General features: G+C 42.7%; 4 protein-coding genes across 4 annotated transcripts; 1 reads left to right on the top strand and 3 right to left on the bottom strand.

The window, feature by feature from the left end:
- Positions 1 to 1,328: 1,328 nt before the first annotated feature.
- Positions 1,329 to 9,092, bottom strand: slc19a2 (solute carrier family 19 member 2). The gene is made up of 6 exons (XM_022760522.1): positions 8,926 to 9,092; positions 5,593 to 6,153; positions 5,261 to 5,513; positions 4,851 to 5,043; positions 2,481 to 2,622; positions 1,329 to 2,394 (listed from the first exon to the last, which is right to left on the bottom strand). The coding sequence occupies exons 1-6, from the start codon at positions 9,046 to 9,048 to the stop codon at positions 2,233 to 2,235; spliced, it is 1,434 nt and encodes a 477-aa protein (XP_022616243.1). The 5' UTR covers positions 9,049 to 9,092; the 3' UTR covers positions 1,329 to 2,232.
- Positions 9,093 to 9,847: 755 nt separating this feature from the next.
- Positions 9,848 to 18,782, bottom strand: atg3 (autophagy related 3). Its single transcript, XM_022759650.1, has 12 exons — positions 18,588 to 18,782; positions 18,297 to 18,338; positions 18,157 to 18,206; positions 16,247 to 16,317; positions 15,275 to 15,382; positions 14,484 to 14,536; positions 14,161 to 14,248; positions 14,049 to 14,083; positions 13,579 to 13,731; positions 12,802 to 12,929; positions 12,428 to 12,496; positions 9,848 to 11,557 (listed from the first exon to the last, which is right to left on the bottom strand). The coding sequence occupies exons 1-12, from the start codon at positions 18,657 to 18,659 to the stop codon at positions 11,476 to 11,478; spliced, it is 951 nt and encodes a 316-aa protein (XP_022615371.1). The 5' UTR covers positions 18,660 to 18,782; the 3' UTR covers positions 9,848 to 11,475.
- A 31-nt stretch (positions 18,783 to 18,813) lies between these two features.
- On the top strand, positions 18,814 to 23,553 carry cars2 (cysteinyl-tRNA synthetase 2, mitochondrial). Its single transcript, XM_022759677.1, has 15 exons — positions 18,814 to 19,299; positions 19,380 to 19,430; positions 19,514 to 19,631; positions 19,702 to 19,773; positions 20,038 to 20,143; positions 20,225 to 20,305; positions 20,412 to 20,541; positions 20,734 to 20,867; positions 21,573 to 21,640; positions 21,855 to 21,921; positions 22,534 to 22,672; positions 22,750 to 22,873; positions 22,949 to 23,047; positions 23,127 to 23,342; positions 23,428 to 23,553. Exons 1-15 carry the CDS (start codon positions 19,079 to 19,081, stop codon positions 23,521 to 23,523), a joined length of 1,722 nt encoding a protein of 573 aa, XP_022615398.1. The 5' UTR covers positions 18,814 to 19,078; the 3' UTR covers positions 23,524 to 23,553.
- A 482-nt stretch (positions 23,554 to 24,035) lies between these two features.
- ddrgk1 (DDRGK domain containing 1) lies at positions 24,036 to 26,563 on the bottom strand. The gene is made up of 8 exons (XM_022759662.1): positions 26,350 to 26,563; positions 25,745 to 25,897; positions 25,422 to 25,537; positions 25,225 to 25,326; positions 25,027 to 25,149; positions 24,908 to 24,946; positions 24,721 to 24,826; positions 24,036 to 24,425 (listed from the first exon to the last, which is right to left on the bottom strand). The coding sequence occupies exons 1-8, from the start codon at positions 26,435 to 26,437 to the stop codon at positions 24,265 to 24,267; spliced, it is 888 nt and encodes a 295-aa protein (XP_022615383.1). The 5' UTR covers positions 26,438 to 26,563; the 3' UTR covers positions 24,036 to 24,264.
- Positions 26,564 to 27,537: the final 974 nt, after the last annotated feature.

A 27,537-nucleotide genomic window follows, 5' to 3' on the forward strand; every position in this document is an offset into this window, starting at 1 on the left:
GTGACTTTCACCGTCCTGCTGTACCAATAAAGTTCATGTTGAAGTGACAATCACAAAGTTTCAAATCCATTGATATGATATGAAGCAACACATTAATTCGGTTTATGACATTAATAGGAACACAATGTGTGTCTGTTGGTCAGAGCACTGAGGGTGGCCATCTTTAAAATATCCTGTACACACACTGTTACACTCTTTTCTATAAAGTCAGAATTCTGAGAGTAAAGTCAGAACTGTAAAAAAAAAAAAAAAAATCACATGGCTTTGTCACTCTTCTATAATTATCACATCATTGTTAGAGGAGAATTTTGCAGGTGTTTATACTTTATATTTGTAAGATGTTTGGTTTTTCTTCAGAATTCATTTGGTTGATGTAAGAAAATTTTAATTCAAAACATTCATCTGGTGATTTTTCTTCTCATCAACAAACCCCATGTGAGTCATACTTTATTCTGACACCGTCCTGCTGTCTCAAACACTTACTTTAGCACCAGATGAGGATTAATCCGCTGCTAAAAATAGTCACCAAAAGATGCTCTGTTTCTTCCTGTTTGACAAACTGTTTATTCTTACAGTTACATCATCAGCAGGAAGCATAGGGCTCAGAGCTGAGAGCAACAGACAGCTCACTTAACTCACTTCTGGTTCAGCTCTTTTCATGGTTTTTGTTGACAACAAGAAACTTCTCCTGGAATTCCCTGAAAAAGTTCATAAACTTAAGGCACACTGATTCAGCGGTGATACAGATACACAAACCCATGAGTCACAGTGGTAGACACAGGTTATCATTACCAACACGTATCAGTTATAGTCTGTGTGATTACAGGAGGACATGATACATAGATAATACAAGAATGTGTTTTTATCTTTACTTAGTTTTTATATCAGGTCTAAGGCGTCAGCTTCAGTCAGCTGGGGCATGACACACATGGACATATGGTCATTGGTCTTTATTAGGGAGGTAACAGTGCGTATCTGTGCTGTTCGGTAAAGGTTGTTAGTTCCAGCAAGTTACGTGCACGGTTTAAGTGTGAACTTCTGATTGTGTTCGTGAATCAAGTCATACAGCTGCATGTATCCTCACATAGCTAGCTAGCTAGCTAGCTCTCTCTCTCTCTTGTAAACACATGTACTAATGTATTGTACCATGGTGTATTTATGTCTTACATTACAAATCAAAATCTCTCTCTTCCTGTCTCTCTCTCTCTCTTTCACTGTGACTAGCAAAATAAAGGTAAAAAATGCTGCACTTTAATGGATCTTTATTTTATTATTATATTATTTATTTCTATTGACGTCAGAACCCACCCTCTCCCTCTCCTTCCTCTCAGCTGACAGTTTGAAGAAGCTGCTGAAAACTCACCTGTTTCAGATGCCCTTAATGTTTTCTCTTATTGTTTTAGATTATTTCATATTTTTATGTATTTCTTAAATGTTTTAGCTGTACAGCACCTTGTAACCAGGTTTCCGAAAATGCTCTATAAATAAAGTTTTACTTATTTAAAGAACTGTGTATCGAGGCGAGTCCCCAGTTCGACTCCTGGCTGAACTCTCTGCTACATGTCATTCCTTTTTCTCTGTCTATTTCCTCATTCCTCACTGTCCTGTCAGCGTCAATAAAGGCATAAAATGGCCAAAATATAACTTAAAAGAAATGTGCCTTTATGGGCATTACTTGTGTTCAAGAAACAAGTCATCCGATTTGAAATTAATACCACTTTCTCTTTTCAAGTTAAAGGCATGATCTCTTGTTCTGAAAACAAACTGAACCATGAATTAAAAACTGAGGTACGTGCTGAAGTTTGAGTTTTTTGTCCTGTTACACCCCCAGTCTTTATCATAGAAAATGGCTCTAATGTTAAAGGAGCAGTGCAGATGTGTCAATCATCCAGATGTGCAGCTGTACTGCAGATTGTCTGCAGCGTTCAGTCTCTTGACAGCTGGATTCTGTCATTGAGGCGTAACCAGCAGGGGGCAGCTCACTCTACACTGCCTGACTAGCATTATTCAACTTCTACACCTGCTCCACAGCTATGGGATGTGAACAGGGTAGCCATAACAACAGTATAATGCTAATGAACCTGTGCTGTGTGTCAGGCAGCTTGTGGTGTTTTAATAGATGCAGACACAGAAACAGGAAACAGCTTCTACTTTCTACTGACTGAAGCTCACCTGGTGGAGTCACTGTGCTCTCTCAGCTTTGGCGCTTTTGTCTGTCAGTATTAGTGTGTTCTATGTGCAGGCACCTGCATCACTGATTGGAGGAGAGTCTGCCTCTGCTTGTCCGTTGGCGAGGACTTCCTGCTCTGAGCGCCTCCTGGAGGCCAGTTTCCAAAGCCCAGCGGCGAGGAAGACCATGGAGATGACGATGAAGTAGCTGCCGTAGATCAGGAACTGAGGGGAGCAAACAGGACAGCTGTTTGTCAAAATCCACAGGTGGCTCGTTACAAGGAGGGTTGGGGCTTGTTGCGCTTCCTCACCTGTGTGAAGACGTCGAGGCCGAGGCCGGCTGAGTCAACCACCACCACCGTGAGCAGAGACTGCAGCAGCAGAGCCAGGAAGGTGTTGACTCCGAACACCAGGGCGTAGCGCTGCATGTTGAGACTGGCCGCTATCTGATACCTGACCACAGGAAACATTTATACAGTCACAATGCAGAGACAACACACTACAGTACAACAGTCGTTCAAGGTGGTGTAGAGGTTCCACATCCACCCACAGCCTCTGCAGAATACAGACTCAATAATCCCTCATCATGCTGCAGCCTCAAATTTGTTTAAGCTCATGTTTGTTTTGGTGGAGGCGACTCAGCAGTTTTCCCACACTTTCCAAAGCACATTTTTGTGATCAATGTGCTTCTTATTGTGGAGCTCTCATATCAGCCTTTGGTCTGTACAAACAGAGAGATTAGCCCACTGGCGTTTAGACATCACAGTCAGTGGTTTCTGCTGCAATCTGCTCCACAGTTACACAAGTTCCCTTCTTCTTCTGCTGCCTGCTGCTGCGAAACTGTCTCTGAAACACAATCTGTACTGAAAAAACTAAGCTAGCTTTTTCCACACTGAACATACCCTTCATCCTTTCCATCAACCCAGTCACAATGCAAAAACTTGCATCACTGTGATGCTTATTTACCACCAGCAGTTCACACTCAATGCACATTCACAAAAGAGCACACAAAGCTAGCACGGCAGGTTTAGTTGCTAATGTCTCAGGTTTCTTAGCAGAGTATTGTGCAACATCACATTGAACCAAGAGATGGTGTTCACTCTTATCATTTGTTTATTTACTTAAAGTCTTTCTTAGCACGACACTAATATATACATATACAAACAGATAAATAATTGCACAGGTTTTGGTTTGATATAACAAAGTTTTATTAGCGATATCTGACAGTATAGATATCTATTTGAAGTGCACATATTTAGTTAACTTTCTTTGTCAGTTTTGTTTTATTAGTTCCATACATTTAAGTTGTTTGTCTTGAAATTAATTAAGTTTTCTTTGAGTTACCAGCTCCTGGGAGGGGTTTGCTGCTGCAGGTGCCCGGCTTGATTTTGGTTATTATTTCTTTGACAGTTCTGTTTGAGTTTATTAGTTTCAGTACTTTTCCTCAGTTAATATGATGCAGCACTATGCTGACACGTTTTGTGGTTATTGTAGTTTATTTAAATGGTTATGTTTTAGCCTGATCAGCCACTATATACAGTTCCACTATGTTTCACTCAGTAAGGTCAGTTTGTTGTTAAGTTCACGTATGTTAGTACTTGAGTTTAGTTCTGTTGCGTTGATCTCTTTTATGGGTGCAAAATTATGGTTTGAAGTATTTTTGTCATTCTTTTTTGCTTTTTGCAAATAATAATGGACATTATTTTTCAAAGAACCTTTGTCTAGGATATTGCTGTGTTTAAAAAGGGTAATAGGACAAACCACAGTTATATCATAGTGTTACTTCTAGAGCTGCACAATTAATCGACATATAATCAAAATCTCAATTTGGCCACGTGTAATATCTGAATCACAAGAGCTGCTGTTTTTTCTGATAAAAGGCAAAATGTGTTAAATTGTTGTGTATTGTTGGCAGCATGAGTGTTGTGGTGCTACAGAGACACCCCGGCCTACAAATCATATTCTCCAGACGTAAAGGAACATGTTTGTTTGGTACAAGACTGAACAAAAATCATCACTTTAAATGTTTTTCAGTGAAATGAAATGCAAAAATGAGCATTCCATGTGAAATCACAATATCTGCCAAAAATAATCACAATATGATTTTTTTGCATATGGTGCAGCCCTAATTTTTATTTATTATTTCTAAATTGCAGCAACAAAAAAAACCTAAATATCGTCGTCACTATTCTACGTTGAATTAGACGTTGTCCTCACATTGAATTTTGGTCACCAGATGTCACAACCTAAATTCAACCAACTTTCAACCTTTAATGTGGTTGGTCAGCTTCCTGCTGGGAAAGTCTCAGGTTTTGATTAGTTAAGCCTGACATTTAGCAGATGTGTGGGAGGTGTGGTCCTCTCTATCATTGTATGAAATGAACAAAAAATAAACCTGCTGCAGTTGGTGACAAACCGTGTCTAAATGTTACGGGACCTCAGAATGATCCACCCACTGGAAACCTCTTTCTTTACTCTGTTATACAGTAAGAGCTGGCGATGATTTGACAAGTCATAAACACATGGAAAACCAAATGTTTCCAAGAACATTTTGAGTAAACTTCAAATTTTCCAGATACAGAATCTGGATCCAAACCTCAGATTCATTTCCACAGAACTGTTTCAGATGACTGAGATAAACTGCATTTAATCTGTTTTAATGACAGACTGTTTGTACTCACGTAGCCACGGTGATGAGCAGCATGTACGTGGCTCTGAAGACGACATATGAGCTGTAACACAGCCAGATGTTCCTCACTGTATCCATGACAAACAGACACACAGCCATCAGCAGGGAGAGGACACACAGAGCCAGCTCCCCCCACACAGACCAGCTCACAGGCAGGCAGCCCACCAGCAGAGCTGCCAGGGCCCCTGAGGACCAGCAGGACACAGAACAACTGTTAGAAATACTAATACATCACCTCAGAGATGTCTGTGTGGAGACTGACTGGAGTCCGAAGGGACAGGAACCTTTTCCAGTTTGATTAAACTCAACTGAGCCCAGAAAGGGATAGTAAGTAACCCTTGAGTTTTGCAGTTAATTCTCAAACACAATTCATTTGTAAATCTCGTAGAGTCTCATCTTCACCTAACAGTGTGGACAGAGTCTCTACGTAGCCGTTGTAGATCTCATATTCCTGGGATGGACGGAGGTTCTCCCACAGCGGCTGAGCGTAGTTGATGACCTGGAAGTAGCCACATGTGGCCAGAGCCCACCACAGTGACCAAGCCAGCAGGGGGCGACATCTGTAGCACTGCAGGAAATCATCAAACAGCATTCGCAACACCTCCACGAGACTAGTGTGGGGACTTCCTGCCTCAGAGCTCCTGGATACCAGAACCTGGATGTAGAACACATGACTGAGAGAGTTTCTTCACACAAATTAAATAAATCAATCAATCAAGCAGCAAGTAACTCACTGCAGAGACTTCCTGGCTGTTCAGAGGCACTTTGCTCTCTGCATCCTCCACCCTCTCCATCAGGGGTGAGCTGCTGTTGCGCTGCCTCTCCTCCGCTGCTCCCAGGTTCTTGTGGAAGAACAAGCTCCTCTTGGGCATGGGCAGGAACCATGGAGCAATGAAGGCCACGGCGGCCGACGTCAGAGTGACAATGACGAGGTGGACCAGCTGAGCTTTGGCCACAGAGAGCAGCAGCTGACCGGTTAGAGAGCCGGCAGCCGACCCAAACAGAGTGATGCTGCGGCAGTAACTGGTCACTCTCTGGTAGTGTGTTGGCTCCACCACGCTGTAAATGTAAGAGTAGTAGGCCACCTCGGATGCCGTGGCCAGCCCAAAGAAGAACTCTAGGAGCTGCATGGCCAGTACGCCCTGTGCCTTCAGCAGCATGACATAGGTAACTACCAGGCTGGTGGCCTGCAGCACCAATACAGGCTTATAACAGAGATAGTCAGTGGCCAGGAAGATGGGGAACAACAACACCAGGTAGGAGTACGTCCACACCGGATAGATTTCACTGACGACCTGCAAGTAACAGATGATTTACAGTGGTTAGAGGTCAGGGTATGTGTGGACCTTGGCCAACTGCACAAAGCACCTCAAGTTTTCTGGGGCCCACTGCACAAAGCACCTCAAGTTTTCTACTTAAGTATGCTACTTAAGAATCTCTTAAAAGTCTTAAAAACTTAAGTTCGACTTTTAGGAAAATCGTGACCTAAGGTGTTTTGTGAAGTAAAGAACTGTTTGCTCTAAGTCACAATGACCCAAGAACACTTCCCTGTGGCATAACTTGACCACATGACGCAACCAACACACTGACTCCTTCCTTGTAGACAAGATTCAAAGCATTTCATGTTGTGTTCTGTGATTGGATAGATGTGTTTTGTCTTTGGGTGGAGTTCATTCAGAGAGTTATCAATCTGACGTTTAGGCAAGCGAGAGGACTTGGCGAGGACATTGTCCTGGGCTGGGTCGCAATGACCACGGTTGGGATCGATTTCTGGAAATGTTTGGATAAAGTTTTCCATTGAAAGAGTCCAACTTGGCATAATGGGTAACTGTCTGTTTTGGTGTTTTGTATCTTTGCCCGAGGGCGTTGACCAAAGGCTATAAGAGTGGAGGTTTTGTCTGCACTAGTCAGAACTCTTTGCACACACTAAAAAGGGATATTAAAGAGCAGTTTCACCTGACTTCACCTATGGGGTTAAGTGAAGAGAGACTTTTCCCTCACAGTTCATGTAAAACAGTTTCAAAAGTCTTTTTAAAGTAGTGAAGCTAACTGATGAAGCTGTGACTTCCTGTCTGGTTTTAACTTTCTGGATTCCCTGAAATCCCCTGACTTGTGGCATGGCCTTGTTGAGATGAACCAGTTTTTCCTGGCTGTTGGATGGATACAGGGAGTACTTGGCCCTTGGTTTGGACTTTCCCTGGCAAAGTCATCCAGGGTAAAAACAGATTCTTCACTCGCTTTCATACTAAAAGATTTCAGCCGGCTCGCTCCAAACTCAATCGAGGTAATTATACAAGGATTAAGCAGAAATTCCTAAAGGATCTGACTTTTTTTCATGGGGGATTATTCAGCCTGAGGGAACCAGGTCTGGGTCTGTGGTATCAGACTGACAAATGGACAGAGCCATTCAAACACATAACTTGTCCTGTTATTGTGAAGTAGACCACAACACATAACCTGTGTTTTCTGAGGATTGGGCACAATAACAGCCAGTCTGAATAAGAAGAGGTGGGTGGGTAAAGACATGGAGTAAGACTGAGAATCGGCCAACAGCACAAAGGTCACATGATGAGGAAACATGTGTGAATATGTGACACAAGCAGTTCCACCTCTGATGTAACACAATGCAGTCATCACTGCTTTATTCTAAAGTAACATCTCATCAGTGTAAAGACATGGTGAGAGTTACCCACACTGCTGAGAGGTGATTTTAAAGGCTCAGTTCATTCAAATGACAAAACAATCATTTCCTTCATTAAAGTATCTCCAACCGAACCTTTTCCTGGTAAACAGGTCTGGTCTATTCAGGTTTTCAGAGTCAGTGGAAACAGTTTATATTCATCTTGTCTGTCTGACTAAAACTGAAGCAGATTTTTAATTTTTCTTTATTTCTCATTCATTCTAACAGACTAGTATATTTATATCATTATTATAAAGTAATGAAACAGACAGTTTCACTATTTAAATCTAAAATAACATAAAATGAACTGTGGCATTTAGAGTTTTGATGATGTAGTTCCACAATCTCCCACACTGAGATCAGGTAACTGAAGGTAATAACATATTATTCACATCATTTACATATTCATCAACCCATCAGTGACTCCAGTGACCTGTGGATGGAGACATTGTCATCCATTTGTCAGGTCTCTCCTTTAATCGGTCACCGTCTGTACCTGCTGCTGTGATAGAGCAGGAACTACAATTACACTGTAAAACTCCCTAACCACAGGAAGTAAAATAAGATGTCAAATGGTGTGCATGGGAAACACACACAGACACGTAGAGGGAACTCATGTTGGGAGAGCAGACAGGGACAGTTTCCTCCGTTTCCGCAAACTAACCTGAACCTCACCTTATCCTAACCCCAACCACAGGGAGAGGGCAACAGGAAACACAACTGGGTAGGCACATCTCAATGGGGAAACAGACTTCGACACAATAAAGAAAAGGTTTCTATCTGTCTCTCAGATTTTATCATCCTCCGCTCTAACACAATGGAGATGAATGGAAATGAGTCTGTGTTGCTCACAGCTCTGAATAAGCAGACAACTTACAGACGCCATCACAGTGTTATAATAAATCCTGTTAGTGTAAGACACATAGTGATGGAGACAGGTGGATAGATGGATGGATGATCTGTCAGCACCACGTGGTCACCTGTCCTGGATGATGGTCGTGCATGTTCACGTTTACTACACTGAGTTAATGTTGTAAACGTTTCAACACAGGCTTTATATGACAGAACATACACAAGTTAACATTTATCTTATAACCAGGAGACAAAAATATTATTTGACAATAAATAAAGTGTCAGTTTTATGTCTTTCTTGTGGTTTAGTCTCAGAATAGCCTTATGTAAAAAAAAACAAAACAAAACAAAAGAACAGTAATATAAAATATTATTAAATTAAACTGCTGCGGAAAGGAGCAACTCAATGGAGGGTTTAATAAAATAATGTATATCTAAATGATAAAAATAATAATTCAGTTCAGAAGTTCTAATCCGACTCACTTTGCGGTGATCACCCGGTGCTAACTGCTCAGTAGCCGTTAAGCTAACTCACCTGAGTCTCGGTCAGGTTCTTGTCCGGTCCCATAAGGTAGGCGGTGAGGAAGGGCTCCAGCGGCCGCAGGTTGGAGAAAAAGCCATAGGCACAGAGCAGGAGAGTGGGGTACAGGACAGACATGTTGGAGCAGCACGACCTCCACTGACGCACACACAGTCACTGGAATGAGAGCGCTAACAGGCGGCTTCTTCTGTGGAGGAACCGGTTGACACTGCTGGAGGTTCAGGCGCAATACCGCCACCAAGTGGTCTCACTGTGGATAAATTAGATTTGATTAAATTAGATTAGATTTGGATGGATGGATGGATGGATGGATGGATGGATGGATGGATGGATGGATGGATGGATGGACGACACGACACACTTTACTCCACAGCAATGTCTCAAAATGTGGCTCCCTCCCACTTAAACAAAGGTTTAAAGGGCTTTACCTGTTGATGAGCACTGGTCTTATGATGTGGGTTATTTACGATGTGACAACATTGACGTTATTTAGTTATTTCTACTAACGTGAACATTTGGATTTATAAAAAATGTTTAGATTTCATACATTTTTTGTTGGTGTGAGATTATTTACCAACAATGGTGATGAACACTGATTGCCTGAGGTGCCAACTGACTCTAGAACACCAGTGATTATAAATAAAGCATTGTGTTACCAAACAAGGACGTACCCTACGTTCGTTTTTGGTATAAATCCCAGGAAGAAAATCACATCATCATAATTTTTATATATATATATATATACATATTTTTTCAGTGAAAACACAATGAAAAAACTACCATTCCCATTAAAATCGTGACTCATATCACAGTCACAATAGGCTACCTGGAAGGATTTGAGATCATTGCTTTCACCACTCCCACGAAACCTCCCCAGCCCCAAAGAATAAATACACACATATCCTTCTGTTTACAATATTTGGGAAACTCTTTATTGATAAATGTGCATTACTTTAAAATGTTCAGGTGTTACCACTGAGCAGGTTACATCAGGACACAGAGTGAATACTTTATCCCACCAACAGACGACATGGAAAGTAAAGCAAGAATCACTGAAGCCCATGCTTTATTTAGTAGAGTAAGTACTGTCAGGAACAGGTTGTTGTAATGAGCCAACTGTAGTTTATAACAAACAGAACAGCCCAGAGAGTCACTGAAGGATTTAGTGATGTCCACCAAGAAGAATGCTGCTGATGGAGCTCACAGCCAACCTTAAAATAGTTCTTAGAGACAACAAGTAGTAATACATCACATTTGTAAAAGCAAGACTGAAAAAAAGGTCTCAAGGTTCTGACACAAGCTGAGAAGACTGTCCAAGTTTGAAGTAAAACACAAAAAGCTTGTAAGCCAACCACAGGAACCATGGGTGAGTGTCAGGGCTGGAACATCAACACATTCAGAGAACAGAGTTTAAGACAAACTGGCAGAAAGAGCTGATATACAACAATGAGCTTCAGCCATGATTCCTGCAAAGTGCATTAGCATGGAAGCAATAATAATCACTGCAATACACATGGGAACAAAGAAGCTTTTACCAATGCTGCCATCAGGTACAACAGTTCAGAGAGGCTTTATAAAGTAGCAAGGTACATACATTTGCTACCAAAAGCTGTCCAATTCTTTCTGAATATCATTTGTAGTTTAACACTGAACTGTTGTCTACAAAAAGATGACTAAAGGCTGCAGCAGAGTAAAAGTCCTCTCTACCTGCTTTGGTTCAGTAAGCGAGCAGCTGAACACAGTGTAGCATTTAGCAGCTAAAGAGCCAAAACCAGAGCCGACAGGAGAGTGAGTATTGGACTTACATTCATCATTTGGACACATCAAAATGAATGAAACATAAAAACACTTAATGCAGCTTTTATTTCTGTGTTTCTCAGAGTGAAGGCAGGAGCTAAAGGTCACTGTTCAGGCTGTTCTCCAGAGCCCGTCTAACTCCTACAAAGTCAAGGAACCGACACTTTGCACGACCGGGGTTAATTCATTGAATGAAATTTGAAGCAGAGAAGCAAGAAGTGTGGAATGTGGTGAGTTTTATAATCTTCTTAACAAGAACTTTGTGAGAGTTCACCACATTGTGGTCACAACATTAAACCTGGAGAGAAACAGCAGAGGTACAGTCCGGCTTTTGGGACGTAGACTTGTCTGCAGTCATACCCGGAGTCAGAGGAGAAGACAGATCAGTTTCATCTGTGTGTGTCGAGTACACAGATATGTCCAGGATATGGTTAGTCTCTCAAACTATTATTAGATAGCTAGCTACTTACAAATATATCCAAGTGTGTTGTCTTTACATTTCTATTTTTCTGTGGGTTAAATACAAACCTATTCATGTCCTTACCTGACTCTGGGTTTCATGGAAACAAGCCTGTTTCCCAAAGCATCAGACTGTTTCTTTAACACACACCTTGAACATTCCCCATGTCCTGCACCCACACAAAGTGTCTCAGAGTAACACAAACACTCCACAAAACAGCTGGAACCAGAGCAGACCAGATCCAATCTCTGATCTCTCCCATGTACAGAAGCAGAGCACTGATGAAGCTACATGGTGAAGTGTCTTGTGTAATCATATTCTATTGTGGGAATGACGGCCTGAACAAACTTGAGGAAAATCAGAAGATACCTGAAAGTCACAGTTAAAGAAAACAGAGGAACATGGAGGGAACTGGCACAAACTGCTTCAAATGAAGACGATACATGTAAATGACCAGTAGAATGAGTAGAATCCTTGTCAACAGTAGGGATAAGGTCAGAATCTGTATTAGTCTAAAGCTCCAGTAGAGGCTGATGTTGTTATTCTCCAACTGACCAGAACCCAGGTTGGGTCAGGAAGGTCATCCTACATAAAACCCTACGCCAAGTAGGTAAACATTCAGCAAGCAGAGTGCCAGGACTGTCTCTTTGAAAGTCAAACTACTGTTGAACTAAGAGCAGCAGACTGTGACCTGTACTCCAGTGGAGAGTCACTCGCACATCAGTAAGCTTCAGTGCAGCAGGAGACCTTGGTGCAAATACGAAATACTACATGTATTTAAAAAGAGCAAAGGAGATTGTATAAGGAAGTGCAACAAAAGTACTAGTTAGACATGGTAGGGTTTTTTTTAAAAAAAAAAAAAAAGGAGGTGCTCTCTGAAGAGTGCCTCTTAAAGATCATTGAATGATTTTTGGTCAGACTTTATAAACTCCTTTGACTGGACTGTTTCTGAATAACCGTCATATATATTATTATAAATCATATTATAAATAACTATGTAATAAATAAATCTTTTAATTTGCATTTCTCTAGCTCACTTTTTTGACATTGGTTAGTAGTCTCTCTCTTTTTTTGCTGTTTATTCTACACCTGCTTTTCACACAATTTACATTTCCTCTGCCATAGAGAGAATCGGGTGCAGCAGCAACAGGAAGAACAGGATCCAAGTCCTCCCAAACCTTCACAATAAAGCAGAAGTGTCAAAGAAGCATGAACCAGGTTATCACAGTGAAAGGATACATGTGGACGCCCAGCTCTCCTCCTCCTTCCGCCACCGTCTCTATGATCTTTTTCATCACTTCAGCATGTCTGGAAGTAAAGGTGACATTCGCACAGTCACACCATCAAACACCAGTATATGACACAACAGATAACAGTTATTAACAGATTTCTGAAAGTGAAGCAGAGGCTGTGTCAGACTTTCTTCATAAAGATTCTGTCATAGACTCTGCCACACTGGACACTTGAATTACCAGTGTCACTTCAGAGGTTTGAAGTTCTGGAACATTTCTCTCTACAGCAGGAACAGCAGAGTGCTCCATTTGTCTTGTGATTAATAATGTAATAATATTAGTTATGACATCATCTAAATCGAACCTATCAGTGTGTCTCACCTGCAGGGGTGGACCGAGCACATGGCGGGTGGAGGGAGGTGGGGGTGGTTCTCTATGGTGACCGTCTTCTTCACGTGGTCCTGGCTGATGTCCTCGTACATCTGCTCCACAGTCAGGGGCTGTCTGTCCTAGAGACACCACATCAGCTTTAGTGCTGTCTATTACCCCTTTTCCACCAATGCAGTTCTGGGGCTGGTTCGGAGCCAGTGCCAAAGTTGGAACTGGTTTTTCTTGTTTCGACAGACAAAGAACAGGTCTAGAACGAAGAACCACTTACGTCAGGGGCTGGGGCGGGGTTACTGCGTCCTACAAGACCAACCAAAAGTTGATGACCGCCATTTTTAAAAAGCAAGTGGTATCACACACGAAATATGATGTTGGACCAACTGTGTTTGCATACCAATGTAGGCTCGCAAAGCCAGGAGCAACACTTGCAACGCTACAATGTGATCTGCCATTGTTGTTGCTAGGCGCGAGCGTTGCTGAGAAAATGGAGACGTATGAACTGACATCATGACATAACTGTTGTGGCTCTCTAGCCCACGGAAAAGCAAACTGGTTCTTAGAAGGTTCACAAGTTGAACCAATTAAGTACCAGCTCTAGCACCAGCCCAGAACTGGCACTAGGTTCATTTTGGTGGAAAAGGGGTCTCAGTGACTTTGTAAAGAATATCAACTCTATGTCATTCTGTATCAAACAAGTGGAGTTCTATAACTGTAGTAGGTCTTAAACCCCTCCATGTTTCTACTGAGCGTGAACTGTCCTCAGGTCCATACCTCATCATATCCAAAGAGCCAGAGTCGGGGGGTCTGGTAGTACTTGTCGTAGGTGATGTACAGGTCGTATGTTCTGGTCTGAAGGATGGCATCTTCACTCCCGGGCTCTGCTTTAACTTTAGTTTCTACCATCTTACTGGTGTCCAGCGTTGCCTACAGACAGGACAGAGGTGTCAGCAGCTGGACGAATGATTATTGATATTAGATCACATGATAAATGTGTAGCTGTGAATTTGTAAAGCTGTGTAGCTGTGAATCTTTGAATCTCTGTAGCTGTGAATCTGTTTAACTGCGAATCTGTTTAGCTGTGAAGCTGTGTTGGTGTGTAGCTGTGAATCTGTGAAGCAGTGAATCTGTGAGGCTGTGAATATGTGAATTGGTGTAGCCATGAAGCTCTGTAGCAGTGAGGCAGTGTAGCTTTGTAGCTGTGAATCTGTGTAGGTTTATAGGTTTGTAGCTGTGTGCATCACCTCATCTGTCTCCAGCAGGCCGCTCTCCTCGTACTCTGAAAGGACAGGGACACCATCAGTTACACTGCAGGTCTGTGAGGAGGATAAACAACCACTGCTACCACATCAGTACCTTCCATATCTGCTGCTTCTCCATCTTCATCATCATCTTCATCGTCATCATCATCAGGTGATGCAGATGTGGCGTTCATATTCTTGTCCTGAGGGATTCCAGATTAAAAGGTTGATTTTAAACATTAACAATCCAAACATTGTTTTTATGAACCTGAGGAGGGACATTAAACCTGCTGAAGAAGACCATGGGACATGGTCAAAAGCATCAGCGTGTGTTCCCTCCACATGAACATGAAACCCTGCTCCTGTGAACCCGAGCAGGTCTGATACTACTGATACTGTTTGGATTTCACATCATAATCAAACATGCAGGAAACTTACCTTATTATTATCCAGTGAAATTTCTTGTACAGCGTCTGTGACTCCTGACACACCTGCAGGAACACATTCAAATTACCTTTGTTGTTTCTTCACACATGTTAATGTCTCTCATGTTTATTCCCAATGAATCTGTTACATTAAAACACTGTGAGAGTTATTTCCTCTGAAAGTGTCAAGAAACGGTCTTAATTAAATCGTTTCAATCAAAATTTATTTGTAAAACACTTTCATATGGTTTAGTGCAGTTCAAAGTGCTTCACATATTTAATGAGCTAAAAAGAAAATGACAAATAAAGTAAGAAAGTAAGAGATACAATAAAATAGGATTAAAAACATTAGGAAACCAAAAAAAAACATAAGAACACTAATAATAAAAAACAGAAAAAATTGAATAAAATACAATTTACAACCTAGATACAATAAAATAAGTGGATAATCTAACTAAACCAGGCTGCAGAGGTTCATTAATAAGTTTCAGTCTAGAACTGATAATCAATGTGTTTCAGCAGCAGTCTTATCTGATGATATCCAGTTGTTTGTATCTGGAATATTCTGGGAATTAGACAGTATTAGTAGAATATAAAAAGGAAAACAGTGGAGAATCAGGATCTCTAAGCTCTGACCCCTGACCTCTTTTTCAGCTTAGAAAATTATGAAGTAAAATTTTATACTGAAATATAATTAGGTTCTATCCCTCCCTCATGTCAGTCTCACACACACACACAGGTGTCTGACACTGACAGGATCAGGACGACTGCAGTGTGTGGACACTGAGAGACGGAGTGTCTGACCTGAGTTGTGGTAAGTGTCCACCCAGCCCCCGTCCCCATCGTCCTCCTCTATGATGGCCTCCAGCTCGTCTGAATACTCCATCTGTTTACAGCGCTTGTAACAGGGAACTTCAGAGTGCGTGCACACACACAGAGGAGGGTAAGACACACAAAACAGGAAGTTCAGAGTTCAGTGGTGACCCTGTAATAAGGGTTTGATATCACAAAGACATAATATAGGTTTTCCTAAAATAATATATTTTTATTGGTGTCAAAATAAATGTACAGGATGTTTAAAAAGACCAAATAAGTCTGCAAGTTCTGACAACTGAAACAGGAAGTTCACTAGAAGTTACAAAATGAGCTAATAGATCAAATCCTTAAAAACTGAGCTGCAAAACGATTACAGGACCATTAAGTCTTGCATTTCATTATTTACATTTATTATGTTTCATATATCCCATTTCAACATTAATGTAAAGTTATTTTTCACCAACACTGTGATTTAAAAATGTTTTCTTTCATTTAAAGACATGTAGCCAGTAGCATGTAAATTAAAGTCACTTCACTGGCAAGGCATATCTTTTTGTACAGCACATTATCAAAAACAGCGGTCACGGGGCGTCACGTAGCGCAGTGGGTTACGCAGGTGACCCATATATAGAGGCTACAGTCCTCGCTGCAGTTGGCCCCCGGTTTGACTCCCGCTTCGGACGGCCCTTTCCTGCATGTCATTCCCCCTCTCTCTGCCTCCCCATTTCCTATCTCTCTACTGTCCTGTCCATTAAAGGCACAAAAAGCCCCAAAAAAATTAAAAAAAAAAACAAAAAAAAACAGCGGTCACTCCATGTGGTTGACAGAAAATAAAAGACGTTTGAAAATAGAGGCAAAAAGCATTGTAAGAAAACAGTATAAACACATAGATTAAATGCAGGAGAACTTTTGAATTCATGGAAGAGCTGTTAATGGTCACAGATAATAAAGGAATCTCACCATTGCGCGTCAGCAGAAACTGTTTATCCTGAGGCAGATACGGCTTCACCTTCACCTCTTCCCCTGTGGCCCTGAAGACAGAGGAAAATCAGAAACATAATATGTTATCTTTTATATTTCTTATCATACTGTCACTGAAAGCTCTGGTTCAACATGTCCTGACTTTAATATCACTTTAATATCATGTTTTATAAACTGTTCTAGGTTTGTTTTCATATTTATTTTATTTTAAAGCTGAACAATGTGAAAAATAAATCAATTAATTTGTTGCCATTAGCACTTGTGACACCTTAACTCAGACTTAAGGTGTTTTGAGCAACTTTTTGTATTTTAAAGAAACCTTAACTCAGACTTTAAGGAAAATCTGAACTTATGGTGTTTTGTGCAACTGGCCCCTGAATTGTTTTTGCACATTATGATGTCAGAGTGAAGTCGACCTTTGACCTTTTGGATATAAAACGTCATGACTTCGTCATTTTATCCTTATAAACATTTGAGTTAAATTGTTTGGATGAATTCTTGAGTATTTTGACCTTTGACCCAGTTCATCTTTGAGTCCAGGTGTATGTTTGTACTAAATTTGAATTCATTCTTTCGAGGTGTTCCTGAGATATCATGCTCACTATAACGATACCTTGACGGACGACCTGAAAACAGACACCGAGTCATTCAAATATAAAATGATGATGATGTGATTTCTGTTCCCTTATATCTGGAGAACATGACTTGTAGATGCGGGGGCCTCTCTGTAACACCACACTGCTTCATGTATAATGGTTGTGACCAGGCCAGGTCATTTTAAGAGAAATTATTTTTAGGGCAAGAAAGCCATTGAGTGACTTGATGCCTAAATAAATAACTTGACTATTTAATAGGAAACAAACCAGAAAATAACACAAATGACATAAAAATCATAAATTATTCACTTAATATGCATCATGTGATCATGTATCAATCTACCAGAATCTATAAATATGTAAATATATTTCATTTCAGAGAAAGTTTCAGCAGGTGAAAGTAAGAACAGTCTTCAAGTGTCAGACTCACATAAATCATTTGCATTGTAAAGTTATTAAAGTCAAATATTGTGAGTGTAGTTTCTGTCATTTTGATGGCCGTGTCCCGTTGACAAGAACTGAAGCTTATACTGTTCTGAGATCAGTTATGATATTGCAGCATTATACACATGCAGAGACGTATGTGGAAATTGAACTTGCACATTAAGCATTAAGAGGCAGCAGCAGCAAGGAAACGTCATGGCTGCCGTGAAATTCCTCCCCTGGCTGCTGCGCGTTTCATCTGTGATGTGGATGCTGCACTGGACCATAATGTGATTTTGATCATATTTAGATTAACTGTTCAGACTGATTCTAAAGAGTAACACAGGCTGAATGTGAAGTGTTTTAACTGACAGAGGTTCCAGAGCAGCAAAGGTTTGTATTAAGAGACACAATCAATCAATCAATGAGTGGCAGAGGTTTAGACAATCACACACAGTCCTTCATCATGTGACCACTGTGCCAATCATCAATCATGTTTATAATCATATAACAGACATGTCAGTAGAGCTGGGTATCAAACTTTGATACTTTTATTGGTTTGATACTATTGATTAATCGAAAAATGTCAATATCTTAGGAGTAAATGAGTGAGCCAATCAGTATACAGCATGCTTGGTCCAAGATCTAACAATGTTGGTGAATGGCTGTTTATTTACCTGTTTGAGAGAGTAAAGAGACAGGGCTTCAAAATAAAAGTAAAAGCAAAACTAACATGTGTACTGTAATTTTATTTTTGTTAAAATGGATTGTATTGAAAAAAATAATCAAGGTATCAATATCCGAACTGATATCAATAACTTGTCATGTGATCTGACCATGGAAAGTTAATATCTGTGTGTGGACACTCACCATTTCCACGTAGGGCAGTGGTGAACCAGGTGATCTCCAGCTGCTACAAACTGAGACACACAGAGGTTTGAGCTGCACAATCAAACAGGCTGAGTATTTATAGATGTAATATATATTCATATATATAATATACATAATACCTCCTCAGGTGTGATGACTCCAGTCTCTTTGAATTTAGATTCCTGTGATCAATAACAAAACCAAAACTGAATCAGAGGGGAACATTAGCAATAACGCAGCTGTGTAAAATGAATCGATAATCGATAATTAGCTCCTATCTGCTTATTGCTTTAGCTAACACTGACACCTTGAACCCTGTGGAGCACGTTACTGTGAGGAACTGTACACCTGTGGTCATCTGTTCGTGTGTTTACGACATCTCATACTAGCCACCACCTATCAACAAGCTAGCTCCAGCAGTGGAAGTTTACCTTCAGCACCGGGGTGAGGAACTCGGCCACTCCAAGCGCGGTGCCCTTCACCGTGTTGATCACGTTCTGCATCCTGTCCGCTCCTCTAGGGATGAACCGTCAGTTCCGTCTCAAACCGTCCGCTCTCAATTAGCGTGTATTTATTTTGACATAGCTGCTAAAGCACAGTAGCACAGCCAGCAAGAAGTCACATGATACGCGAGAACACTTCCGGTATCAGACTATCGCGAGAAGTCCGGAGGTGACAGGAACGTGTTGAAGCAGCGCGTAGTTTATTTAACATTCAGTTGTTTGCTAATACTGGAGGTTGTTTGCTAACACTGGAACTGCAAAATGGATTTGTAATGAATGGATATTGAGGGAGAGTAAACTGTATGTGGCGGTAATGCAACACTGGATGCCAACTGCCGTAAAACACCAAAGGATAAGAAGAAGCTGCTAACACTACAGGTGTCAACTAACCGAGCGGCTAGGCTAAGCGTGTTCTCAGGATGTGGAGGAGCCCGGTGAGGACGGTGGTCTGGAGGGCTAAGCTCCTCAACAGAGCCCGGCTAATCTACACTGTCGGAGCCGGATCACACAGGTCCTGCTGCGGGGTTTCAGGGAGGACATGGACCAAACCCAGCGGGTTTGACACCGGGTTGAAGACCTTCAATAGCCTGACCAAACAGAAAGAGCCGCTCATCCTTGCAAGAGAGGGCGTGGCTACCTGGTACGACACACTCAGTGTAACGTCACCTTTATACAGGTGTAACAACAACCTCACAGTGTTGTACATGTGCTGTCTTTCAGGTACAGCTGTGGACCCACTGTCTACGATCACGCCCACCTGGGTCACGCATGGTAAAGACATAAACACACCTGTGTCAGGTACAAGACGAACACTGTAGAGGTGTGTGAGTAACCTCACCTGTGTCCTGTCGCAGCTCGTACGTCAGGTTTGACCTCCTGCAGAGGATTCTCTCCCGGATGTTCGGAGTCACAGTGATCCACGCAATGGTGATCACAGATATCGATGATAAGATCATCAGGAGAGGCTGGGAGGTGAGATCGATTATCAGTGATAGATTGATCAGGACTGATTTGATTTATTAAACTGTCTCTGTGTCTGTAGGAGAACGTGTCTCCAACCATGATCGCCAGACTGTATGAGGACGAGTTCAAGAGGGACATGCTGTCATTAAAGGTCTGTCCTCAGGTCATTGATTATATATTAATGTATTGATTATCTGATAGAACTAATTCTATTCAAGTAGAGTATGAGTCCTGAGTCCAGACTCCTTCAGTCTGAGCTCTGAGTCTAGTCCAGCAGAGTCCCTCAGTCTGAGCTCTGAGTCCAGCAGAGACCCGTGTCTGAGCTCTGAGTCCAGACTCCCTGGATCTGTGGTGTCTTGTGGACTCTCTATGATCCTGAATCCTGTAAACAGGTCTTCGTGTTGTTGTGTTTGAGGTGGTTCCTCCTGTGGTCTACCTGAGAGTCACTGAAAACGTTCACCACATCATCTCCTTCATTAAAGGGATCATCAGGAACGGACATGCCTACTCCACTGAGGAAGGTGAGTGTACCTGACGCACTGACACACCTGCAGGTGACGTGTAGCAGCTGGGTGATCATCTATGGTCTGCTCTGGTTACAGGTGACGTGTACTTTGACATTCAGTCCATCGGGGATCGGTACGGCAAGTTCATGGGAGCTGTGGACTCTCAGGGAGAACCTGGTCAGTACTAGTATCTGGTATTCTTCATTAAAGTGAGACCCTCGCATACTGAGTGAAGTAGGGTGAGCGTGAGCCTGGCTAATGGACCACAACCTACATCCTCCAGGCAGCTCCAGCAAACGGGACTCCAGGGACTTCGCTCTGTGGAAGCGGTCCAAGCCTGAGGAGCCGTACTGGGAATCCCCGTGGGGCAGAGGAAGACCTGGATGGCACATCGAGTGCTCTACCATCGCCAGGTCTGGATTCAGGATCATTCATTTAGTGATAATCTAAGTCTATTGATAAGACATTTATTGATAATCTAGAATTATTGATAATATATATCACTAGTCACTTTTATAGTTGCTGCTTCTCAGACTGAGTGTGTGTGTGTGTGTGTGTGCGTGCGTGCGTGCGTGCGTGCGTGCGTGTGTGTGTGCTGGTTGCAGCTATCACTGGAGCAGTCAGCTGGACATCCACTCTGGAGGCATCGACCTGGCCTTCCCTCACCATGAGAACGAGGTGGCTCAGAGTGAGGCCTATCACCAGTGTGGACAGTGGGCTCACTACTTCCTGCACTCAGGTAAACCCTCCATCACACCTGTATTTACTCCTGAAGGAATCGGCTCATGTACACCTGAGGCCTGTACTATGAAGCAGGATTTGAGTTTATTGAGGTAACTTCAGGTTTAACTCTGGGTTTTCAGTCCTAAAACGGTGGTTCACTTGTTACCAGGGTAAATCACCATGGGAACTCCTAACCTGCTCCGGCGCAGGTTAACTTCAGAGAATCCGATCAAAACCTGTCAACAGCCAAACTACTGACCAATCAAATCACTGGAAAAACTAAGTCATCATTCACACAGGATCCTGGATATTATCTTTAACTGTTTTATCTGCGTCACATGTTCATAACAGGATAGGTAAGCCCAGGGTTAACTGAGCCTGTTGATAACCTGCTTCATAGTACAGGTTATCAGGATGGTCAATATTAGGTTCAGTTAACCCAGATAACTAAAAGTTATCCTGGATATGTTGAACTTGCTTCGTAGCACAGGCCTCTGGTAACAGGACTGGGGGGGAGTCTGCTTAATGAGCTGTTTTTAATGAAGTCCTGGTTCCAGTTACTGTCACACGAGCAGAATCAGAACAAGTTTGGAGCATGTTTTTATTTTCAGTGTTGAACTAAGACTCCGCCCTTCACTAGCAGACACAGTATTGATTTGATATTGATATTTATACAGATAGAAGTGTTTCTCTTCACCTGATTGGTTGTTGTTGTTTCCAGGTCACTTACACCTGAAGGGCAGCTCAGAGAAAATGTCTAAGTCTCTGAAGAACTACATCACCATCAAGGTACAGTCACTCACCTGCTCACATACATCCACAGAGGAACTTGATTCATTAACATCTCAACACCATAAAACAAGTTTATCTCTCCATGACACTTAAATAAGCTACAGAACATTCACTTAGAGGGTGAAACAAGACATAGACAATGAAATTCAACAGTTGAAGACAAAGTTGACAAAAATCAGTGAATTCATGTGTTTTATTTGTCCTCCATCAGGATTTCCTTCAGTCTTACTCTGTCAACGAGTTCAGGATGTTCTGTCTCTTGACTAAATACAGATCAGGTGAGAAAATAAATTATTGAACAAAAACATATACACATAAATAACCAGAAGATTTAAAACACAAAGTCACACTAAACAAACCCAATAATAAACACAACACATAACATAACATTACAATATTATGGGAGAGGATTGGGGCCACATACTCAGAATTCTGAGATTTAACTATGACAAAATTCTGATTGTAATCTCAAAACTGTGATTTAAATCTCAGAATTCTGAATTCTGAGATTAAAGTCACAATTCTGAGTTTAATCTCAGAATTCTTCAAAGGAAAAAAAAGAATTCACATGGCCTTAATCCTCTTCCGTACAATATCAATCAGGCTTGACAACCTAAATAACAGCTACACACCTCAACTGAACTGAAAGGATCATATAACTGTGTCTCCTGTTATTTTATACATGAACCTGTCCCCAGGGTAGAGGACAGTCAAACATGTCCTCCATGTTTTATAGCAACTATACGGAGTAACGCTTGCAGATCTGGATCTTAAATAAGATTACAAATTTAATTCATTATCTTACTAATTGTTTGTCCAGTATTTTAATTAACCCAGGGCACACTACAGCCTCCCTGTCTCCTGATGCATTGTGGGTCTGGTCTCCACAGCCATAGACTACAGCGACAGCAGCATGGTGGCAGCTTGCTCCTCTCTGGGAACCATCTCCACCTTCATCCACTCTGCTCAGGCCTACATGACTGGTCAGCTGCAGTGTTCACCTGTACAGGAAGCTGTTCTGTGGGACAGGTAGTTGCCTTCTTCTTCTCTCTCTCTCTCTCTCTTTACCTGTGTGCCATCTGACTGAGGGGGCGTGTCTTCCTCAGTTTGGCTGAGACTAAATCCAGTGTGCTGACAGCTCTGGCAGATGACTTTGATACGCCGAGAGCCCTCAGTGCTCTGATGAACATGGTTTACCATGGAAACCGCCAACTGCAGCCCGTTTCTACGGTAACTCACTGACTCTTACTGCACGTGATCCTGCAGGTGGAACTACACTCTAATCCTACATGTGTGTGTGCTCAGAGTGGCGGAGCGGCTCGCAGCCCTGCAGTGTTTGGAGCCATGGTGAGATACCTGACAGATGTGCTGGATGTGTTTGGGGTTGATCTGCTGCACAGCCAGGTAAGAAGATGATTTGTCTCACCTGTTGTTACCTGTTGTTACCTGTTACTAGCTAACACCTGTCTTCTCTGAACTGCAGCAGGCTGACCTGCTGAGCAGTGGTAGCCGTCTGCAGGCCGTGGTGGAGCAGCTGACTCACTTCAGGACTGAAGTCCGAGCTTTTGCCCTTGGGCACCTGAAGGATCAAACCAACGGAACCCCGAGAAAGACTGGACCCCCCACAGACAGAGCCCTCCTCCTCAGAGCCTGTGACTCCCTCAGGAGTGACCTGGCCCCATTGGGCGTTCTCATACAGGTATCACATCTAGTGTGGGAATACTGAGATAGCAGCTCCATGCTACTGCTAATGCTAATGCTAGTTTGCACTGATGTGTTCTCAGGACCGGGGAGCCACATCGACATGGGAGATCACTGAGGGAAAACAGACTCAGAGGGGACAGAGGGTCCATGATAAAGACCAGGACAGGTCCAGCTGAGATGGACTCTGGATTTCAGAGACTTTTATAAAAAAAAAAAAAAAAAAAACAGAGTCCAGATCCTAAAGTGAACCTCCTGCTGTGCCTGTCATCAGCCATGACATGTGTTTTCTGTTAATTACATGTTGATTAGTTGTAAATGTTCCAGATATTTGGTGTGATGACAGACTAACCCTAACGTAACTGTGAATGAATTAAAACTACAGATTTGAAACCATGAATGAATGGATGGATGGATTGATGGAGAAAGGATCTAATTGAAACAACTGTGTTAATATCTGACTCTTCATCTAAATGAATGAAGTTATATTAAAAGGTAACAGCTTCTCTCTATTCTGTAGACACTGATGACCTGGATCAGCTGGAGGTCAGGGCTCTGTGTAGGTGTAGACGTCTGAGAGGTGTGATGTCGAACTAGTCAGTGTTATCCTCACTGTAACTATGACAACCACCACAAAGGTCACGTGACATGAAACAAACAGAGAAAAGATGACAACGGGAATCAAACTGTATGTTTTTCATGTTGATGGTTCGTTAACTTAATGCCACTCTGACAATGAGTTTAACAATCAACTTTGACATGAATCAAACTGAAGTCCTGGTCTGAGCACAGGTCCTGAAACGTGATCAGGTCTGTATTTAAAAGAACAAACACTATGAGACACAGTTCTGGGTTCAGATTATTTTCCAGCAGTCTTATGATGACTGAGGTCTGGGCGTCCTGCGGTGGTCTGGGGTCCCTCAGGCGGTGCTGCGGGCCTCAGGTGTCAGGTTGATGAGAGAGTTACTAGCCTGAGCCAGTTCAGTGATGGAGACTCTGCCTCTCTGTCTGATGAAGTGAGCCACAGAGTCCAGCTCCTCTGGAGTGATAGAAATGAACTTCCCTCTGTCGTCAATCACTCCTGCAGGAGACACAGCAACATGTTAAAGCAACATAGAGCAACGTCCAGCAACACGTTAGAGCAACATGAATCATGTTACAGCAATGTGTATATTAGAGTTAGATCAGTGTATGTTTTACTGGGTGAAACTACAAAGTAAGTTTGACTGATGTTTCATGTTTCTGTCTTTTTCAGCAGTGAGCAGCTTTAACAGCTTTAGCAGTGAATAGCTTTAGCAGTTAGCAGCCTCAGCAGTTAGTAATTAACAGCTAGCATCTTTAGCAACTCCACCAACCCCAGCCCTGGTCTCACTGACCTGTGAGGGAGCCTTCAGCTAACAGGTCCTGCAGTCTGGCAATCGCATCCTGAGTCCTCATCCCAAAGTGGGAGGCCAAGTCCTCCAGGAGAACCACCTTAGAGCTCTGCAGGACAAAGGGACACTGAGTCAGATCCTGAGATCATGTAGTCCAGTAGAGTCTGGATGTGTGGGGTCTCAGTCTCACCTCAATGTGCTGGATGAATTCTTGCAGCATGTTTCGAGACTGAAGTCAAGAACACAGACATTAGTTTAATCCATTAAAGGACAGAGATAGAACTGGATCTGGATCTAGACTGATCTGACCTGGTCCTCACTGAGCTGCTCCTCCTCTCCCTGGTCTTCAATGATGAACGAGGCCTTGAGTCTTAAGTACTCCTCCTCCTCCCGTTTCTCTTGCTCTTCTTTGGCTCTACGCTCCTCCTCCTCCTAAACAAACAGCACAGCGTCAGCGTCTCCTCACTCACCCTCATGGCGAGGGGGGAGGTTGTAAGAGAGTGAGACCTGTTTCTGCTCCTGCAACCGCTCCCTCTCCTCCTCCTGCCGTCTCTCCTGCTCTCTGAGCTCCTGCATCCTCTTCCTCTCCTCCCTCTCCTCCATCTCCGCCTGCAAACAACACAACACACAGTTAACTTCAACAGTGATGCATTGTGTGAGAACAAACTCTCAGCTCAGAGCAGAGAGCAGACTCTCTTCCTCACCTCTCTCTGGGCTTTCTTGGCCTGTTTCTCCTCCAGCTTCTTCTGCTTCTTGGCTCCGACCCTCGCTGTTGGCTGGAAGTTCTGCTCCTGCTCTTCTTCATCCACGTCTTCCTCCTCTGGAATCGATAGCACACACATCTTTATGTCACAAGACCAACATCTGTTGTTTGTTTTGTTTTTTTACTGAGTTTGGTAAATTTCTGTTTCAGTTTTCCACAAACTGGAAAGTCTGTGTTTTCCAAGACATGTGAGAACTCTGTAGTCCTGATCTGGGTCCTGATCTGGGTCCTGGTCTGGCCCCAGTCTCAGGTGACAGTGTTTACCGTGTTCCACAGCCTCTCTCTGTGGTGGTCGTCTGTTGGCCATCACCGCCGCCATGTTCCTCCTCCTGCGGGGCATCCCGGCTCCTCGCTCCTCTGCTGCCTGCGGAGGAGGCCCCGCCGCCCGGACCACATCCCGCCGCTGCTCCTGGTCAGCTGAGCACACAATACAACAGACCACTGTCACTGTTCTACTCACTGATTCCTGTGGTTAACACAGCTCCCCTGGAGATGCAGGTAAACAGAACCACTTCACATCAGTATCTACAGCCTGAGAACAACCAGGCTTTTAATAATGGAAGAAATCCACGTTTAAAACTGAATACAACACGGAGCAGGACTCGGTTACATTAGTTTTAGTGGTTCCACGATGTCTGGAGGGAAGTTCCAGATGTGTGACAGGTGAGAGGTGACGTAGTCAAGCTGAGTTAAGCTGAGTCAGCTTTAACCGTCGCTAATTCCTTCACTGCTGAGACATTCACTGATGTTATATTCATATTGTATCTGACCTCTGACGCCGGGCCTCCAGGTCAATGAGTATGACAGACTCTGTGTTAAAGCAGCAGCTAGATAAACGATGCTAACAGTTAGCATAAGTTCAGTCTCACCTTCCTGTGTTTTCCTCCGGACCTTCAACACGAACACGATGAGGACGATGAGCAGAGCGGCAGCGGCCAGATAAAGAGAGACGTCCATGTTGGATCTGACTCTACACTACAACTAAATACTGATTATTTTTGTTGTACACGTTTACTGTCTCTGTGTCCAGATCATTACGACAGAGAGGGGGGCTATTATGCCTCTTCTTCGGCTTTTTCTTCTTCTTCTGCTGCTGCTGCTGCTTCTTCTTCTGTGTTTCTTAGTGAGTCGCAGACCGGCTGTACAGATGATTACCGCCACCTAGTGTTTCGGTGGAATCAATGCATTAAATCATCTGAATACTGATTTAAATAAATTAATACATAAATACACCCTGTTTCCTTATCCTGCCAGTAGCTGTTATATTACCTTCTTGTTCTTCTTGTCTTTCTTGTTTTTCTTCTTCTTCTTGTTTTTCTTCTTCTTCTTCTTCTTCTTCTTCTTGTTTTAGAGCAGTTTTACATGATTTTCCCCTAGGGTATAAATAAAGTATCTATCTATCTATCTATCCTACAGCAGTTGCCATGTTTCCATGTCTCCCTGTCCCCATGTTTCCATCTCTCCAGGATTATCACACAAAGACACTGCAGCTACTGACTCCTCATCATCCTAATCTTCCTCACGCCAATGACTGCAGTATCTCATATCTCACATGTCATCATACCTGAGTCTCTCTGTCATTATCATCTTTCATATATTAGAAGTTAATACAGTCGTCCTGTCTCTTTAAACAGATCAGTACCAGCTTTTCTGCTCTGGTACACCCCCCACCCACCCCCTCGCTCTGAAGCTGCAGTGACTTCAAGGACACTGTTTCCTTGTGTCAATGAAGGATGGTGCTGCTCTTCTTCTTCTTACGTGATCACAGCACTGCCCTCTACTGCACTGGACATGAGCAGTTTTTAATTCATAGAAGAGTTTATGAAGCAGATCTGAGAACAGTCTGCGCTGCTTCTAGCTGACGTCAGTTCAGTCTGACGCTCACCAGGTGGCAGGACTCTCCTCTGATAACACTGTGTGAACAACTCAATCTCATATACACCAGTGAACCTGCTGAACCTCTTCTGGTAGCATCCTCCCCTGCTCTGCTGTGACTGTAACCATAGCAACAAGAGGCCTCCTCACTGTGGTCACCAGGAGCTGATAGAGATCTGTGG

The sequence above is a fragment of the Seriola dumerili genome, unplaced genomic scaffold, assembly GCF_002260705.1.
Source record: "Seriola dumerili isolate Sdu_G_001 unplaced genomic scaffold, Sdu_1.0 BDQW01000018.1, whole genome shotgun sequence".
NCBI lineage: Eukaryota > Metazoa > Chordata > Actinopteri > Carangiformes > Carangidae > Seriola > Seriola dumerili.